This window comes from Urocampus carinirostris, chromosome 3 (assembly GCF_059441175.1).
Source record: "Urocampus carinirostris isolate Australia breed hairy pipefish chromosome 3, RoL_Ucar_1.0, whole genome shotgun sequence".
NCBI classification, from domain to species: Eukaryota; Metazoa; Chordata; class Actinopteri; order Syngnathiformes; family Syngnathidae; genus Urocampus; species Urocampus carinirostris.
In genome coordinates this window covers 57,553,886-57,573,513 of record NC_142351.1, presented here as the reverse complement: position 1 = coordinate 57,573,513, position 19,628 = coordinate 57,553,886, and the positions used below count along the sequence as shown (strand labels likewise).

Here is a 19,628-nt window from a genome sequence, read left to right as displayed (position 1 = left end):
ACCTAAAACCAAGTCAAGTCCTCCAGTATATTTTTTCTCTTTGAATTGACTTTTTTTTTCATAATGGTGAATAAAATATTTACTGATGCTTTTATTTAAAAATATTGTGTGACGTATTATTGGTCTGAGCATCCGCAGATGCAAGGTGAGGCCCGCATTCCTCTTGCCTCATGGCAGGGCTCATAGTGAGACCAATGATTCTGATTTGGCGCACACCTCATCCCCAACCAATCTAATTAGTAATAGTATTAGCAAGATAACAGTAAGTCAAGCCATCCAGTAATCTGTTTCTTATTGCATAGATTTTTTTTTCAAAATGGTGGATTACCAACAGCATTTAATTATGTTTTATTCAAAAGAAGCAGTGCATAGACTTCATTGATAAATCAAAATAAAATAATAAAATAATAATTTTTCCATGCTACAGGTTTTAGATTGTTTTCTTGCTCTTCCAGTCCATCAATCCATAACATTTCTGCACCCCTTATCACTAGGATCGCGGGTGCTCTTCCAGTCAAATGATGAATAAGTTGTAAGTTAATTTATTTGTAAATAAGCAAAATGGCCAGGCGTTGCTGAACCGATATTAGATTGGATTGGGCTGCTTGGAGTGGTTGTTGGTCGAGAACTGTAATAGCCTATTGGGCCGCCAAAGCGCGTTAGAGACCCCACAAAAAGACCACACGAAAACAGATGTTTATCGATTTGTTGTTATATGTTGTGGGTGCTTTAAGACGAAACCTAGCTAGAGACGCTCACCAAGGCCTAAAGTACAACTGTGTGATTTTTCATGCAAATCAGTTCAGCTGTTTTGGAGCCTCTGAGTCACATTCAAACACCCCCACAACCACCCGCACACAAAATGGGATTCATAAAGTAGTTTAGCTTTAGATCTGACTCACTAGACGCGAACCTCACTCTACGTCACTGATTACAGTGCAACATTATTTGTCATCCAACTTACTGTGTGTGCCCCTGTGAGGTCCAGGGAAAGAAGGTACACCAGGTGGTCCAGGTGGCCCTGGTAGTCCAGGGCGGCCATCGTAGCCTCTTCCCGGAGGACCAGGTGGCCCTTGGGGACCCGGTGGCCCGGGAATAGACTCTCCTCTTGGACCCTGTTGGATGAAAGATTGTACCGTAAGTTTATGAACTCTTGTAAAGTTAAAAGACAAATTCTTCATAGCGTAATTCAAATGCTGTTTGATGTCTGTAGTCGTTATGATAAAACTGATGTCAAAGTCCTAATTTTAAAAAAAGGGGACATGTTTTATCGGACCTTGTCAGGAAATCCATGTACACACGTTATAAATTAAAACTTCAATCAAAATAATCTTACTGGAGGTCCAGGCACTCCCGGCACTCCGACTCCAGTTCCTCCGTATTGGGAGTCGTAATATCCTCCGCCCGGTTCTCCTTTCTCTCCTTTTAAACCTGGATTTCCTGTTTCACCCTTCAACTCATTCTAGACAAACAGTAATTGTCAAAAGTCAATTAGGGGGGATTGTTTTATTATTAACAGATGAGATTTACCTTGAAGGAGTAGATGTCAAAGTTTGACCCTCCACCTGAATTATGAGCAAAGTGTTTGTTTTACAATACAAGAACAAGTTAGGACAGTTTAAGATGTGTTACCTGGAAAACCGGGAATTCCTGGACTCCCAGGGTCACCTTTCTCTCCTTTAGTAACTACGATAGAAAAATATGAGAAAGTTTGGGGACACCTGATTATTTGAAAGATTTTCCATTATAAATCAATGGTTGTCCGGATCGGGAATTACAGTTGAATCTTTCACATAGCAGACAAACACGGTGATATGTGAGAAGTGAAATGACTTTTACATTATAGTATAGAATATAAATAATAAATTATGCAATTATTATTTTAACATAAATAGGCATGTGCATACATTCACCCACCCCAATAAAAAGATTACATGAAGCTTGTCTTCCCCTAAAGCAGAGGTGAGCAAACTACAGCCCGAACCATCTGTTTATTGCGCGTGAACGACCAGAATTGTCATGGACCCACCTTGATAATACCTGGAATAGTCGTCATATGCCTGGAATGAAAAAGAGAGAGCATTTAGAGGGGTCTGAAAATCCCACCTCATTCTATTTCTTGCACCTGATGATGACAATGAGGGTCTGAAAAAATGCTTCCACTTTTCAATCTGAACTTACTGTGGATGCTGGTCCTGGAGGTCCAGGTGGGCCGGGTGGTCCTGGAGGTCCCTGCTTCAAAACAAATGTTTTCATTTCAGTTGATAAAGCTCCTTTCTTTTCTCAACTTTTTAGGATGGACTCACATAGTAAGAGGATTGGGATCCGCCACTAGCCGGCTCTCCCTTTTGTCCTTGAACTCCGTTCAATCCCGGTCGGCCCTAAAAAATAAAACATATTCCACAGAGACAACTGGCATGAAATCACGATCTGCGGCTGAGTCGTTTTTCACATTTTTGTAAAAATCCCCTTACTTTTTTAATAATATTTGATAATAAACATTAAAATCTTTATTTTCATTAAAATATGGCATATTTTGAATTTCCAACGTCCAAACGAGCATTTACAGGTGGGACCAACAACAATGATCTAATGAGGATTAGCGGTGCAGAAAATATATGGTTGGATGGATAGATTTTCAGTCTTAAAACAATTGGACCAAAATATTTATAATATTTTTTTATAGAGGGTTTGAAATAAACCCACCAAATTTTGGGGTTTGTTTTTAACAAGTAACTTATTCTGGGGGGGGCTTTAAACCAACACAATTAAATTTTTTTCTTATAAATAAATTTTGTTTTGTCTGTCCAAGATGACTACAAACAAAGAAAGAACAAACAAACAAACCAACAAAAAATGGGTGGTTATACGTAACAACCCAAAAGTTATACGTAACAACCCAAAAGTTGAGTCCGATGTTTTTTTTTTTACCCAAACAGGTGATGAGTGAAAAATAAAAAATAAAAAAAGGGAGCACTCACTGGTCGACCTGGAAACCCAATTTCTCCTTTTTGGCCTGGTGGCCCATAAGGGCCCTGCAGAAAATAAATATACCATTATACAAATTCTGGCTACTGAGCAATCAGTGATAATAATGTGTACAAAAATAAATGTAACATACTGGAGGTCCAATTGGGCCCTGGGGTCCGATATCACCCTAGTGACAGAACGCACATTTACATTATGTAACCCTCAGTCAATGTGTTAGTAGTAATTGTAAAAGAGGATGTTCTCATTACCTGTTTTCCCGCCAGGGCCCCCAGGTACAAAGGTCGCCCATCTGGACCCATGATGACACCGGGTTCTCCTTTCTCACCCTAAACAAATCATATTGGGTGTATTATTATAGACTACATTTTCCATTTAAAAAGGTTATCTTGCCTTTTAATTTTATCCTAAATTTGTATCCAAAAGCCTGGGGTTATCTTACCTTGGGGGCATAACCTGGCGGACCCGAGTCCCCTTTGTCCCCCTTTAGCCCCCTGGGCCCCTAAAAGAAATCAAGTTATGAGACATGGATCCAACTCTTATCCTGCTCTGATTGCATGTTAACTCACAGGAAATCCAGCCTGGCCCGGGATTCCTGCTCCCGTCTGATAGAGAGACAATGAAGAAAAAGAAAAAAGAAACGCATATTAACTTTGTAATATTGTTTCCTTGACAACAGCTTTGTGCACTCACCTCTAACCCTTCACTCCAAAAGTTGTCATACTACAGCAGGACATAGTTGGGTTAGTGAGTGAACATACAAGGCGAAGGTGTGGTGGTTAGTGATGAGTTGAGGGACGGGTAGGATTAAAAAGGTTAATGATGTGCTCCAACTCACGTCACCGTTGGGGTAAATGATCCGACCCGGAGGTCCGGGAGGTCCTGGAGGTCCGGGTTGTCCACCGTCTCGCCCTGGCAGACCCTGATGTGAATCAGCATTTTATTTCTTTCTGATTTTGTTTCAAAGGATTTCTCTCATGACTTACTTGTTCACCTCTGTCCCCTCTATCTCCCTTTGGACCCTGGAAATATATAATTTTAATCACCAGGTGTACCATTACTGATGAATCCATCACAAAAACTTTGACTGTATGATTCAGCTTACCGAGAGTCCGGGAAAACCATCCAGACCTGCAATTCCAGGTGGACCCCTTGGTCCCTCCGCTCCCTTGTCACCATTGGTGCCTGGTAAACCTGGTCTTCCCTGGAAAACCAGATCGTTGAATTTTATATCGTAGAACTTACATTTTTGTAAAGCTTTTTTACTTATTAGCTGCCATTAGACGGCTATTGACGTCAACAATTTTTAGATAGGATGCCATGGAATAAAATACAATGTAGCTGTGTTTCTCGACCTTTTTTGAGCTAAAACTAATTTTTTTTTCATTAAAAATCTTAAGGCCCTGGGTTGCTGCAAAGGTGTGCAGGGAGAAGATTCACTGTATAACTTAACATAAAATAATAAGTTGGCGGGTTCTGTCTTCCAAAAACGCACATTATTCATTACTTTAAAAATACAGGCCAATTGCTGCACATTTTTTTGAACTGTGTGAAATGGATAAAAAAAATAAAACCAAGTATAAAAATAAATATACTAATTTACAAATAAAAACTATTATATTAAAACTAATAGCAAACTGATATTTCCCGTTTTAAGCACACAATTTGATCATTAGCGTTACTTCAGAAGCATTTTATTTCATGCTTGGATGACATTCATTGGACATATTACCTTCATATGACCTGCAGGTCATTGTTTGACAAGATGCGACTCACTTTTTTATGCTTCTCTCAAGATAGAATCTGTTGGTGGGCCTCATACGGCCATAATATGTTGACCCCTATTTAGAAAGATAAAATTGGGCTATTTCCCGTGGCACACTAGTGAAGGTCCAGCAGCAAACTAGTGTGCCCCCGGTTGAAAACACTAGCATAGAGTAGAATTGTCTTTATTGTCATTTATTTCAACACAGTGTACATTTTTTGCTACAAAAATAGACCAGGAAAACATGTAGTTAAATACTCAAGTCAAACATGCATTTTAATGAAGAAGTTATTGAGTTGCAAGAGAAGAAAGATTACAACATGGCTTACCGGCAGACCTGCAATACCTGGAGGACCCTGGAGAAAAAAACACAATAAATATTTTAACAAAAGGCAGTCTGAAAAAGGGGGATTGGAAGGTGGGGCATGATGCAATACCTGCGGCCCTGGTAGGCCATCATATGTCGCCAAAGAGTCCCGGTCATCCTAAATGGGTATGAAATCACTTTTTTGAGAGCACTCCAAAATATGTTATAACTTGTTTTTCAAAAATGAAATACACAAATTTCTCATCTCAATGATGTATCAACGAGAGATAGATTATAAATGTCTATACTGACAGCGCCAAATGGTTTGGACGGGCCTGGTGGGCCTGGTCTTCCTGGAGGTCCGGGTGGGCCTATGGGACCTGGAAGCCCTGCAAGCCCAGCTTGTCCTGGCAGGCCTGGCTCACCTCGGGAACCCTGGGGCAAACAGGCATTACTTACAAACAGGTAGATATCAGATATCATTGCAAACAGTTCTTATCTGGTAAGAAATTCTGCCTGAAGAAAGTGTTCACAAATTATGAAATCACAACCCCAGTTGCTATGTTTGTACAGCTTTAAGAATGCCAATTCTGATTGGAGTAGCTGTCTGATAGGTTTATGGTTTAATGGACACTCTAGGCAAGAAGAGAAGGCAACAATGACATCATAAGCTTAACAGGAGAGGACCGCACAAAACCCTTAAGATTAAAAATCCAACCTGATCTTGAAGAACTTCTCTGAAGATTTTAATTAAAATATCCTAGGTTAAAATAAGCAGATCAACCCTAAAGGTTGTGAAATCAAAGAACAGTCTAATACATTGTTGCAAACGGTGCATAGGCGCTCAATAATAGTCAAACTGAAGAAAAGTGCACAGTACTAGTCAAAATAACCCAACCCTGGCATCATAAATATTTTTCTTTCCATGGGTTCAATAGTCAGAAACGAAATGGTCAGCAAGAAAAATTAAAAACAAAAGTAACACACATTTGGAATAAAAAATAAATTAATTTCTTATCTTTGTCCAATCGTTAACAGCAAAACCAAACAGACTACTCGCCGTCCATTCAAAATCAGACCAGATGATTATTTTGTCCATTTATGTATAAAATATGTTTTGTTATTTGCCAGCCAGTTTCATAGATACTGTCAAATTAAAACAACAAACGACTACCTACTTGCAGTCAGATGCTTAGAACAAGACAATTTAAGTCCATCCGGAAAGATTTAGTGAATGGGTGTCCAAATATTTAAGATTTCTTGACCTATAAGTATTTACCAAAATGTAATTATATGATCGTTCATGTATTTTGGCTTATCATTTGGGCACATCTGTTTTTTCTTATTGAATGCAGTGTTTTCACCACTAGGGGGCTGCTAAATAATACACAACACACCATTAAGTTCATACTAGCTCAATTTTATAATTTTAATTTGTAATTATTTGAGAGAGCCTAAAACCATTTTACAATAGCTTCTTCTCTGTGTACTCTTAATAAGTAAATGGTTGTCAGGTTCATCATCAAGTCTTTTTCATCAAAAATTCAAATGTCAGAAACCTTTTTGACATCTGAAGCAAACACTTAATTTATGATGAAATGTAAAGAGGAATGCTGCTGCTATTCTAGCTGTAATTAATCTTTGTTCATAATTAATGATGGCAGTTGTCAGGTGCATAAAAAGAACTCCACCCCGTTTTTTTCATACCAAACGGGTTGCAAGCAAAGTCATTTTTAACATTTTTTCGTCAAGCCATAAATAAGCCTCTTGGCTGTCGTTTGTACACTGATATTTTAGCACATTCTTAAATTCTACCCACATCCCTCACTGTGTTATCCAGCCAGTGAGTTAGAAAATTGAAAGAGAAGTAAGTCCTCGAACCAGTTATGTTCATAATTTTGTCTTTTGAGCAACAGAAAAGTAGATATTTTCATGACTCACCTTCTGGCCAGCTCCTCCAAGTGAGTTAAGCTCTCCACAGTCACCCTGTTGAGCATATTTAGATTAAATTAAATCTAAAATACTAAAATTGGGCATGTTGTGTCAATTTGAATCACACCTTCTCTCCTCTAGGCCCAGGTTGACCTGGGAGACCGCGAAGACCAGGGGAACCCTGAAACAGCACACTGAAATTATTTATTTGGAGGAAAAAAGTAAAAGTACAAACATAGTTTGCCGTGGTAACCTAAATTGATTGAGTGAGTAAGCACATACAGGTAAACCGGGATCTCCGTGCCTTCCTGGTGGTCCAGGAGGTCCGAAGGCGACTGGGCCATTGGATCCAAGTGCAACGGATGTACCAGGGATCCCTGGTGGTCCGGGAGGGCCTGGGGGCCCTCGAGGACCAACAAAAGCCTAAAAAATCACATTATTATGTATTGTTCACTTACAGTAGTCCACTCATAGAATAATATAGGGCATGTTTCCAAGTAGTTAATGTGAGTGCAACCTGAGTTTGACAATGCATACCCGCATCTTCTCCAATTCTGAAAATCCCGAACCCTCCATGTCCACAAACGTCTGTGGAAGATCACAATCATTGTTGTCAGGGTAAAAATCAGCAAGGAGAAATTTTCCTACCGGATGATTTCCAGCTCCTGGTCCTGGAGGTCCTGGAAGTCCTGGAGGACCTCGAGGTCCAGGTTGTCCTTCGCCCCGGTCACCCTAAGGTTTAGGGATTGAAAAGTCATCATTGTGATTTAAAAAGAAAGTGACTATAATTCAAACAGAACCTTTTCCCCTTTGTTGCCAGAAGTTCCTGGCGTCCCTGGAAAACCTTGAGGCCCTGGAGGCCCCTAAAAATAGAATGTGAAGCACAATTAGATTGACCGTCGATGCGGTAAACGTTTTAATTTATTGCATTCACTTACACTTCCTCCATCCTTTCCCGGGTCTCCCTGAAAATTATTTAAAATTGATAACATGATGCGATCAAAAAAGGTCAAAAAAATTTGAGAAAACCTCTCACAGGCTCTCCGTCAGCACCCGGTGGACCGGGCAGTCCGTTTCGACCCGGCGGTCCCGGTAGTCCTGGCACACTCTGTGCCACAGACCCGTCCACAGTACGGATTACCTCGGTAGGATTGCCGGCGGGGCCTTGCAGCCCTGGTTCTCCAGGCTCTCCTTTACTTCCATAAACTGTACTACCCTGGTCAACATGAGAGTACTGACATTTTAGAGGAATTTGATTACTATTTAAGAAAAATGAGTGTATAAAAATTCACAGACCTTATCTCCCTTTTCTCCCTACGGATGACACATTGTTTAAAGAAGTTAATGAAAATGAGTGTAAAATAATTAACATGCATATTGTTACACGATTCCACCTTCTGTCCGCCGCCTCCAGCTTGTGAGGAGAATCCTGACCCGGAATCGCCCTTGGGCCCTGCCTGTCCGCGGCTGCCTTTCTCTCCCCTCTCTCCTTTCTGTCCAGTGGGCCCACTTGAACCTGAAAGAGAAAAGACAGTAAAATAAAAAAATAATCATTTTCACAAAAGCAAATGATGTAATTGCATTGCCACAAAGTTTGTTTTTTTAAGAAAAAATATGAAAGCCACAAGTGATGCAAAGCGCATTGTACAATGTGAGACTCAAAATTTCGGAACATAATAGTTTGTCCCCAGTGTTTTCGATCTATTATCATGTTGAGTTTGTCAATCTCTGACGCTTTACACCTATAAGTAACAGTGCTGATAAAGGTGCTGTATCTGAGTCAGCTCAGGAAGCTTTTACTGGTAACCATGGAGACCAGTACTGTGTTATGTGGGGGAACAAACACAGACACTATTTGGTCTATTATCCACTGAATTACTGTCAAGATGTTTCAAGAACAATATATTTGCATATACAGTACATACAAAAAATATTAAAGCAATGATAAAATGTATTTTCCTCAACACAAACCATCTAGCAAGATCTTTATGTACTTTTTGTTAAATAGGTTCTGTTTAATTTCTAGGTGCCTGAATTACTTTTACCATGCTTTAAACTCCTCACCAAAATGGTTTAAGTGTTGCCATTTCTTTCTACTTTACAGACAAAAGTGTATGTGAGTGCGGTCAACCGAGACGTGAATGACGTTTGAGTTTTATTGGTAAGATCTTTGGTATTGAAATTTGGCATTATTATTAGCCATTTTTTTATAATTTGTATTTCTATTTTAAATCTTATATATTTTTATATTATTATTCTTTATTTATTCTTTTAAATGATTCTCACTGCTGGTGAGGTGCCTCCAGCACTTAGCTCTTATTGTGAATTATTTTGCACTTTTTAATTTCATTGTGAAGGCACTTTTTAATTTCATTGTGAATTTGACATGTTGCAGCGCAGTGACTAGCGCGTGTGCGGCACAGTTCTGAGGTCATGAGATTGAACCTTCCTGTGTGGAGTTTGCATGTTCTCCCCGTGCTTGCGTGGGTTTCCTCTGGACACTCCAGTTTTCTCCCACATTCCAAAAACATGCATGTCAGGTTAATTGGTCGGTCCAAATTGTCCCTAGGTGTGAATGAGTGAGTGAGTCCTCTGTCTCTGTGTGCCCTGCAACTGGCTGGCAACCCGAAGATAACTGGGATGGGCTCCAGCACCCCCGCAACCCAACTGAGGATAAACGGTGCAGATGATGGATGGATGGATGGATGGATGGATTTGACATATTTCAATAAATTCTGTTCAATTTTATTCTTAAACAAGGGAAGCCGTGTAGCCATGTCAACAGGGGGCATTATTAAATCTAATTTTTTTGTAAAAACAACCATTCAATTCAGGTTACCTGTTTCTCTTTGTATGCTTCCTTTTGAGGCAATGATTGGTGGCTCAGGGACTGGCCTGAGTGATGCAGGAGTGGTCTGGAAGTAGGATAGAATGCATTGAAAACTTTTCTTGCACTACATTGCCTCAAATGATCCAAGTGGATCTTCTGAATCGCCAGACTGGCTAACCTTGACCATGCCTGCTGTCGGCCTGCTGCCATCCTCACCGCTGCCAAAGTCCCCAGAGGCCTGAGGGAGGAGCGATAATGTGAGCGTTCTGGCATTTCGCCGAAAAACGTGCAGATTACTCACGGCGTCTGAGTCGTCTATGTCGTCGCATAAGCGCTCGGCTGCCCGATAGTCGCCGACTAGCGTCAGCTCGGCTATATCACCCTAAAACAATGGTTCTCAATTATTTTATGTCACGTTCCCCTTCAGAAGAAGAAACCCTCTCATGACACCCCAAAGCAGTATGATTTTTGGCAATTCAAGCGCCAAGTACGTAGGTATGCATTTGTGGGGGGCAAATCTTTAAAAAAAAAACGCAAGTCTCACATGAAATATCTTATCTTACTCTTGAAAACAACTTCAACGTCAAAATCAATTCAATGTCAGTTGGTTTGACCCTATTTACTGTTTTTTGCATTTACTTTATTTTTTGCAGAAACAAAACCGCGAAATTGAATTGTTTGGTTGAAAACGGAGCAACATAGTGTTTGACATAATGTAACAAAAAAGGATTTGTTTAAATTAACTCACATTGTTGAGTCATTTTATAGAAAACAACACTTTTGCTGTCAAATAGCTAAAAAAAATGTTTAAAGGTACAGTGTGCATTCTTTGACCACTCGATCTTGTGGTACTGTAGTGCAATCAAAAAGGTCTACTAAAAAGCACAGCAATTAAAACAAACTACGGAGACCTGAAGTGACCAGACCTCACCACTTTCTTATTTTCATGCCCAGCCTTTTAAGTGTTTTTTGGGGTGGTACACTTGGTGCAAAATGGCAGCCAATAATCTCAGCTTCCTCTGGGTGAGGCCCATGTTATGTAAAATAAATGCAAACGTATTGACCTAAAAGTATCATAGTTCACGTATTTTCCCTATTTTATCAATCACTATTGTCAGTTTGCATTTTGAGTAATACACACTGTCCCTTTAAAAGAATAAAAAAATGAATAGTTTCAAATAAAATCCTTATAAAAAATATCCATCAAAATATGTTAAAAATGAATAGGTTTAAAACAATGAATAGATTCGGGTTGTTTCAATAAAAATAAAAAATAAATGCCCAAAAACATTTTGTTTGAAATTGCTGAAAATATAATATTTCAAAAAAAAACAACAAAAACATTTGTTTCAACAACATTTTTATGGGAAAAATAAACTATACAAAATTATAAGATAAATCTTTAGTATATAAAATTATCTTACCAAAACCCATTCATTTTCTTTGAAACAACGGGAAAAAAGGGTGACATTTATAATTTATGCAAAAATGTGATTAATAAAAACAAAAAACACTGAAAAATAAATTAATTTTAGTAAAACATAAAAATAAAAAAATCCTCAAACTCATTTGGTTTGTTGAAAAAGCTCCCATAAAAAGTCAAGGAGTTTCGTTTTAATTTACAGATCCTGCCCAAAAACATCCTACCATTGTATTGGAAGCAATCCAAAAATTGGGCTTTTATCATATCAAAAAATCCCCAAAACTGTTGTATTTAATCAAACACAACCCTCAAAATTGGTCATACAATTGTGTGCGTTCCAGATAAAAATACCCTCAAAATAATTCAGCCAGTTCACACAGAATAATCCATAAATTAATAACAAACTAAGCATTATATGTGACAAATGTTAAATACGAGTGGCCAAGATTAAAACCATTTCTTGACAACGTAACCATTAAACATAATACCAAACACATTTTATAATGTATTTGTTCTTCAAAGTCTGATTCATTATCAGATACAGCAAAAAGTTGTTTCCCTTTTTGTTCTTTTTTGCATTTATTCATATCTCTCCTGACAATTTTCCGTTTTCTCACACATTAATTTCCAATATAGAGAATGAAAATAGTGTGATGTGTTTTTATCTGTCATCTACTGTATGTCAATAGTGGTCTATTGAAAAAGATTCAGCCGCCGCGACCCAGGTTTGATTCCCGTTACATCCAGTGCTTTGCGATTGTGGTCAGTGATGTTTTTCAACTGATCTTAATCATTGGACAGATAAGGTCATATACTATCGCAAAACCTTGTGTATAAAACTTTGAGGTAAGATCATAAGCCCAAACCCGAGCCTGACCCGGATTTCGGCCCGGTTCCCACTCATTACATTCGGGTCTCTTTGTTTAAAAATGATTCTTTGTCTCTCTGCCTTCCAATTTGGATGGTGGATGTGACAAATACATTGTAACCTCTGCAGACTTTTTTAACTTAGATTTTGTTACAAAAGACAAAAATCACCCTCCCGAAACCCTCACAAATAAAATGTGAAATTCCGGGTTTGATTCGGGCTCGGTCTTGCAGATCAAGCTAATTGTTTCGGTTTGTGTTGGGTCGGGCTTCAATACCTGCTTTTAAAACCCCCTGGGTTGGCTTGAACAAGATTTACTTAGGCCCGATCCTACCTCTGCAGGGGCACCGAGTTGGAGGCCACTGTTATAGAGCAGATTAGAAACAAGAAGTGTGTCCCACTAACCTCGAACTTGTCCGGGTCTGCTCCACCGGCCTGGCCAACAAAGATGCCGGCCCCCCCGTCGAGCTCCATGGGGTCCGGGGTCCTCTCAAAACCCCCCACCCGCGGGTGCGACCGGCAGTCATGGTAAAAAAACACTTCGTCTTTGTAGACGGCCAGCGAGAATCGGGACCACCTGCCCACCATGCTCGGCACTTCGAAGCTGGCGGCCTCGAACGTTTCTTCCGAGTCGTGTTCGGTGTAAAAAAACTGCACCAACTGGAGACCCGAACGAACGGCGCTAAGCTTGACGCCCACGTACATGATGGTCTGTGGCCCGTCAGTGATGGCGAAGAGAACAGAGGGGGACGAAGTGGACGGCCTGATGTGGAAGAAGAGGGAAAAGTGGGGGTAGAAGGGGTTGGGCACATGGGCCAGAGCAGGCTGGCCCGCCGCCGCCGTTGAGGTGAATGTGTAGGCCGGGGCCCCGTCGGGCCCGACGATGCGGCCGATCTCATCGGGGGGCGGGTCTCCGATGAGCTGGATCAGAGATACACTGCTCTGCTCTGTGGGGAAAAGAGACAAAGACGTCTTTGGGAATAATACTCAACAAAACTGTTCTGAATTCGGAACTATTTTACTCTCTGACGCCATCTCCTGGCCTGTGGCATATTGCAGCCTTAATCGTCTCGTGCATGATGCGCATGCAAGTACACGCATTTCCTAAACGCACTCAAATAAACTCTGCTTTTTCAGTTTATTGGGATTTGGGTTGACATTTGGACTATTTAAAATGGTTCAGTCCATTTGATCCCTAGCACCGCTCTCGCCCCCCTTCTGCTTCCCTTTGGCTCATCTAGTTTCACTTGCGGTCTAGCCGTGGTCTGTGGAGGCTCCGGTGTATTACTGTGAGAGTACTGTTTGTTATTAAGCCCAAGATTGCCGTAATTTAATTAATAAAGGAGCATACAATTGATAAAAACAGCTTTTTCAAATAAAAAGCCTTTAGCAAAACATTCTCGTTTAAACATTCTCATAATTTAATTTAACATGATACATCATGTTAGGTGAAATAGAAAAAGCTTTTTAACCAGCAAACTGCCAGACATTCTGGGTGCTCAGAACCCTTAAAATCTCCCCTGGCTAAAAGTGAGATAAAAGCAGATAAGCGCGGTGGAAAATAAAGCATAGGGGCTCTTTGCACTAGGCATTGTTAACACATACTTAAAGTCCTCATGTGTAATATTTGACCACTAGATGGCACTGTGTTTTCTGGTAAGAGCGGGGGCCAGTGATACACGGTACAGCGTGCTGGCAGGATGGCGGAAAAACATGGCACCGATCTAAGAGGGGAATCCACGGTGTAAGAGAAATACAAATGTCTCGACTTATGATTTTATTTTTAATAATTGACATTGGTATGATAGTTCATTTAATTTTGCCTAATATTAAAATCAAGGTTTTTTTTACTGGATGAAAGTTTTTTGTACCACTAGGATGTCCTAAATATAAGACATTGTCCCTTTAATAAAGAAAATACTTAACTTTCAACATTTTAGGGACACTACAAACGATACACCCCGCCTTGTTGAACCACACTGTCCCTGTGTGTTTTGTTTGACCCCTAAATGTTGCTGTATTGTGTCGTGGTAAACGAAAACTAGTGCTACAAAGCACAGGTTAAATATAAACTACGGGGACTCAAAGTGACTAAACCGCACCATTGTTATTAATGTTTTTTGCCAGGCTTTGACAATATAAATATACATCATTTTCACCAACAAATATTTAAAAAAATGCACCTTTATATGATAATTCATATATTTTTGCTTATTACTGAAATAGGAAGTGATAAATAATAGGGAATGTCCCTCTAATTTTTATTATACCAGATACCGATAGCACATTATAATGCCTCCTCTAACCCCTCAAATTAATTATATTTTAAAGAAAGAGCACACAGAAAAATCCCAATATTAGTTTAATACCTAAGGGCCTGGTGGCTCTTTTTTTTCCCATCATTTCTGGCTACAATGAACTGCAGTCATCCAAGATCCCCAATCACATATTGCTGCAAGCAGTAGAAGGCACTTTTGTCAGTAGGCATGCCATTCTGGCCCACCTAAAATGAAATGCACAGTTGTTTCTGTGATCCATTACGTGGGCAGGGGAGACCCTGAACTGGTTGCCAGCCAATCGCAGGGCACACGGGGACAGACATCTCACTCGCTCATTCACACCTAGGGACAATTTGCCTGGCCAATTCACCTGAAATGCATGTTTTTGGAATGTGGGAGGAAACCAGAGTGCCCGGAGGAAACCCACGCAAGCACGGGGAGAACATACAAACTCCGCACAGGAAGTCTGGAGCTGGATTTGAACCCACGCAGGAGGTTCCCAAGACATGAACTGTGCCGCACATGCGCTAACCACTGCCCCGCCGTGCTGCCCATATTGTACATGTGTTTCGTTATATCATATATATTGTTAATTAACATTTTGTTGTGAGGCAGCACGGCGGCGCAGTGGTTAGCGCTTGTGCGGCACAGTTCATGTCATGGGAACCTGTTGTGGGTTCAAATCCAGCTCCAGACTTCCTGTGCGGAGTTTGTATGCTCTCCCCGTGCTTGCGTGGGTTTCCTCCGGGCACTCCGCTTTCCTCCCACGTTCCAAAAACATGCATTTCAGGTGAATTGGCCGGTCCAAATTGTCCCTAGGTGTGAATGAGCGAATGAGATGTCTGTCCCCGTGTGCCCTGCGATTGGCTGGCAACCAGTTCAGGGTGTCCCCTGCCCACTGCCCGGATATGGCTGGGATGGGCTCCAGCCCCCCCGCGACCCTAATAAGGATAAGCGGTACGGCTAATGAGATGAGATGAGATTTTGTTGTGAGATACTGAGTTGCTCGACATGAATGAGGTTTATTATTAAAAAAGTTCAAATATTAAGTAGCTTGGACGTTCACCGTAGAAGGAAAAAATAAATGCAAATATAATTAAGTAGAATCTTCTTATTCAAATTATTATTTTATTTTCTGCATTAAATAATTGTTGGCAATGTACAGATTAAAGGGATAACCACAAACCTGTCTTTTTTCACTTTCTCCTTTTATACTTCTTTTTTTTTTTACTTCTTTAAACAACATAATAATTCGTAATATAATAATTCGTAATATAATGCATCAATGCATGTTTGAGAGCCGGCTCTCTTTAATGAGTTGAGCCGAAAAAGCTGGTTCTCTAAAAAAAGACAGACTTCCTTTCACTACACAACTACCACGGAATGATGCATGATGGGAAATCCCCAGGCGGCAGACACATGCGCACAATAGCATCAAACCGCTCGCTTCGTTTGCAACGTAAAAGACGATACCGAGATAGAGGCTAACGCGGCGAACTCATTTGACTTGATTGATGTGCCGTTTCGTCATAGTCGGTGAATACCGGATTGTACTATAATTGAAAAATTTGCGTTTTTACGTACAGATTTCTTGTACATTGTACACGTCTTAAAATGCATAATAAACATACTTTTTTTTTTTTTTTTTTTTTTGCGTGTCATCCTTGCGCAGGGGCCATGCTAATCTTCTCTGTTTTGTTTTTTTTGGTTTGAACAAATTTATTGACACTAAAACAGAAAACAATCATGACAATCTCAACAGCAATTAAGCACATTCACAATATTATATTCCAATATTACGTTTTTAACAGCAAACACAAAGTGAGGTTTGAACAAACCTTCTCGAAAATCAAACATATTCACAATTTCATTATATAACATCTTTGTTAGTGTCAATAGATCCGTCCAGGCCAAAGTCGATTGTCCTCGGTCTGAACAAATCCACTGACACCAACAGCAGCAAAACACAGCCATCAAGCATATTCACAATTTTACTTTGTACGGCAAAAACATACAGGTTGACAGGTATGTATAAGATTCTAGTTCCTGATTGCAGATGTTTAGTCACAGTACAAAACCTGGTAAAGAAAACTTTTGGTAGTATTTTTTGCTCATTTTTGGTAATATCGTTACTGGTATCAAAACTCGCCAGTCTCTGGCTATAATACTGGTAAAGAGCTGACATTTCAGTTCCCACAGAGGAAATGATCTTGAGGCAGACATGGGGACTTGAGACTTAGTGACTTGGACTCGAGTCGACTCGAGTCGCTGTTTTTATGACTTGTGACTTGACTTGGACTTGGCAATCTAAGACTCGGGACTTGACTTGTGACTTGACTTGCCCAAGAAAAAAATACTTAGGACTTACTTGGGACTTGAAGGTGAAGACTTGAGACTTACTTGAGACTTGCACATGTGTGACTTGGTCCCATGTCTGTCTTGAGGCCAGCAAGTCAAGCTCCCACATGGGAAAAAATGTTTTCTTCCCATTGGGGGAGGTGAAACAGCCGTTTCAGCATATTCAGGAGAGAGAAAAATGAATTCTGTGCATTAAAGGGACAAAGAGGTCAGCTGTTTCCAAGCGATATCCCAGCCTCGAGTGTGGAGTCATAGGGGACTCGTGACATTTTCACGAGTAAACAGCATAAAAAGAGCGGAGCATCAACTGCTGCTCAGACGAGCGTTGAGCATGGATCAGGTTTTCACACCGACATGGCATCTCTTGTTGTCCAATTGGATGTGGGACAACGTGCACAGAGTGGTCCCGTCACACTAGGCAGCACCTGCCTTCGGGTTTCCCGTGGTGCCGACGGCGCTTTTGCAGCTGCCGTGAGAGCGGATGTGAAGGAACGAACGTTTGAATTCCGCTTCAACAGGGTGGCAAAAGTTTCATGGGATCTCATATCTGGAATCGGTCACTCCTGGGGTAACCATTTCCTCATAGGCCCTTAGTGTGGGGGGCAGGCATGTTTTAAATTATGAGGGATGATTATAACCCGCAAGCAAAACAAGGGTGGTGATAATGTCTGTTTGTGTGTCTGTCCACCCAAGAAAAGGACCAAGGAGTTAATATAAACACCAACTTTCACAGGCAGTCAGGTAGGTTACGCTAAATGTGAAAAAAGCCCTGCAACTAACGATCTTTTTAATAATCAAGTCAATTTTGGGTGGGATCACATTTTTAACAAACACATTTTTAATTTCCTCCTCTATTCAAATGTTGAAATTTAAAACGAAAAAAGAAAAATGGAGCACAAAACAACAAATATTCTATAGTATAAAGTAAGAAAAAAAATCAAGCGTTTGTCGAATAACTAATAAATAAAAAAACATATAAATGAATGCTATACACCTGCAAGTGTGGTTGATACTCTTTTACTACAATCTAATCCAAAGATTATAGAGTATTACTTTTGGTTTTATCATACGAAACAAAAACAACGAAAGAGCAATATTTCGTTTTCCATGAAGAAAAACTTTGATCCGCCAAAAAATATGAAATTTTGTCAAAGAATTTGATGTTTGGCCAAAATCTTTGAATATAAAAAACATTATGAATTTGCAAATGGTATATAATATACTTAAGAAGTTTTTACTCATTTGTTTTATTATTTTTTTTTCAGATTTTTTCTCTCTCTTTATTTCTGCAGCACATTCTTTTCCCTTTTATAAAAGCGGTTTCATGCACTTATTTGCATTCATTTAATTTTTAGTGGTTTATAAATCGAGCGACACAACAAATCGATGAAGAGATTAGTGGCCAAAACTTTAAATAATCATTTCATCAATTTGTTGTTGCAGTCCTGGAAAAATGCCCCCCAAAAAATATTTAGGTTTTGTTGACTATTTCTTTTTCCAAAAAGACATTTCACTATCCCAGACCAGAACGACATTAAATATCAACACCACATTTTACAAACAGCCAGGTATGTTACCTCATATGTGAATGATGCCTAAAAAAGCTGACTTGGCATTTTGGGTTTTGCTGACTCAGCAACCTTCTACTGTTATTTCCGGACTACAAGTCAGTCAAGTTTTTTTCATAGTATTGCTGGGGGTGCGAGTTATACTCCGGTGACATAATTGACATTATTGAAATAATTCTATCGTTGAGTTTTACATTATTATTAGCGGGATTGTATATAACTTTGCATGTTATTTTCATACTAAACCACAGGAGGGCGCTCTAGGCCTTTGTTGATCATTTCAATTTTGACCGCGACATAAAAGCAGACGGAGGAAGCCGGTGCATCATCTAACTCTGGAATCAAGCGGGAGTTGTTAACCGGTAAAAGTCACACCAAGGATGAACCTCTGATTGTATTCAGTGATTTTTCGTGAAGATGGTGGTTTGGTAAGCATGTTCTTTATATTAGTTATCTGAATAACTTTTAATGTGTCACGTTGTTGCTGACAAGCGTGTCCAAGAGATTTGCACGTAAGTGTAATGTTAGTATACCGTGTTCTGTATTTTTTGGATTTTATCAAATTTTATCAAATAAATTTCATACCTGTCACCCTGCACAGTTTTCTGTACAAAGTACGTTTTTTATGCATTTTAAGACGAGTACGACATACAAGTAAATCTGTACGGAAAAACGCAAATTTGTCAATCGCATGCGTCTCCTGGGGATTTCCCACCATGCATCACTCCGGGAAAAAAAAAGAATATGGTCTACGATTATTTTGTATTTTGTACGGGAAAATACGACGGTGTGTACGGGCATGGAGCCGTGGAGGTTGACAGGTATGAAATTTCCCTCAATAAAGCGACTTTACTCCAAAAGCAACTTATACATGTTTTTACATTGTCAATTATGCAATTTTTGGCTGGTGCGATTTATACTCCCGAGAGACTATACGGAAAATACGGTACTCTATTATGCCAAAAAAGTTTTGACCAGGATCACTATCTTTCACAAGTAATTAGGTAGGTCACTTTAGATTTGAAAATGCCACCTCAAAAGGTGACTCAGCACTTTAGGTTTTGCTCACTCAGCTGTTTTTCGAGAATGACGTTCAACACGAGTGAAGCCCTAGTGGCGCACAGCCATTCCAGTTTATTCATGTATTCATTTATTTTTTTAATGTATTGATATGAGCTATGTTGATATCTCTATGTCCTGGGATCAGTAACATGCTCCCACCAGAGAGATATTGTGTAAATACTGGGGCATTTTTTTTTACTTTGAAGGAGACTGTGTAATATTTGTCAAGTAGATGTCATTGTATTTTG

At 39.7% G+C, this 19,628-nt stretch overlaps 1 protein-coding gene and 1 pseudogene across 5 annotated transcripts in view; both read right to left on the bottom strand.

Moving 5' to 3' along the window:
- LOC148370240 (collagen alpha-1(XVIII) chain-like) overlaps window positions 1-19,628 on the bottom strand; it is a 54,449-nt gene that overhangs the window by 11,996 nt on the left and 22,825 nt on the right. For 2 of the 5 annotated variants that reach the window (XM_088332677.1, XM_088332673.1), the window contains exons 2-34: window positions 12,519-13,060; window positions 10,124-10,204; window positions 10,001-10,060; window positions 9,832-9,907; window positions 8,387-8,508; window positions 8,289-8,306; window positions 8,029-8,208; window positions 7,931-7,957; window positions 7,793-7,855; window positions 7,641-7,724; window positions 7,530-7,580; window positions 7,275-7,415; window positions 7,120-7,173; window positions 7,002-7,046; window positions 5,373-5,495; window positions 5,191-5,238; window positions 5,083-5,109; window positions 4,094-4,192; window positions 3,975-4,010; window positions 3,827-3,910; window positions 3,682-3,711; window positions 3,558-3,593; window positions 3,431-3,490; window positions 3,240-3,317; window positions 3,122-3,157; window positions 2,982-3,035; window positions 2,307-2,381; window positions 2,182-2,235; window positions 2,030-2,060; window positions 1,633-1,686; window positions 1,531-1,565; window positions 1,337-1,462; window positions 965-1,115 (exon numbers count right to left, since the gene is read on the bottom strand). In XM_088332677.1, coding sequence (XP_088188803.1) covers window positions 965-1,115; window positions 1,337-1,462; window positions 1,531-1,565; window positions 1,633-1,686; window positions 2,030-2,060; window positions 2,182-2,235; window positions 2,307-2,381; window positions 2,982-3,035; window positions 3,122-3,157; window positions 3,240-3,317; window positions 3,431-3,490; window positions 3,558-3,593; window positions 3,682-3,711; window positions 3,827-3,910; window positions 3,975-4,010; window positions 4,094-4,192; window positions 5,083-5,109; window positions 5,191-5,238; window positions 5,373-5,495; window positions 7,002-7,046; window positions 7,120-7,173; window positions 7,275-7,415; window positions 7,530-7,580; window positions 7,641-7,724; window positions 7,793-7,855; window positions 7,931-7,957; window positions 8,029-8,208; window positions 8,289-8,306; window positions 8,387-8,508; window positions 9,832-9,907; window positions 10,001-10,060; window positions 10,124-10,204; window positions 12,519-13,060 — 2,781 coding nt within the window. The remainder of the gene's footprint in view (window positions 1-964; window positions 1,116-1,336; window positions 1,463-1,530; window positions 1,566-1,632; window positions 1,687-2,029; window positions 2,061-2,181; window positions 2,236-2,306; window positions 2,382-2,981; window positions 3,036-3,121; window positions 3,158-3,239; window positions 3,318-3,430; window positions 3,491-3,557; window positions 3,594-3,681; window positions 3,712-3,826; window positions 3,911-3,974; window positions 4,011-4,093; window positions 4,193-5,082; window positions 5,110-5,190; window positions 5,239-5,372; window positions 5,496-7,001; window positions 7,047-7,119; window positions 7,174-7,274; window positions 7,416-7,529; window positions 7,581-7,640; window positions 7,725-7,792; window positions 7,856-7,930; window positions 7,958-8,028; window positions 8,209-8,288; window positions 8,307-8,386; window positions 8,509-9,831; window positions 9,908-10,000; window positions 10,061-10,123; window positions 10,205-12,518; window positions 13,061-19,628) is intronic. The other 3 variants (XM_088332674.1, XM_088332675.1, XM_088332676.1) reach the window with 3 other exon arrangements.
- LOC148370241 (U6 spliceosomal RNA) lies at window positions 16,020-16,136 on the bottom strand (annotated as a pseudogene).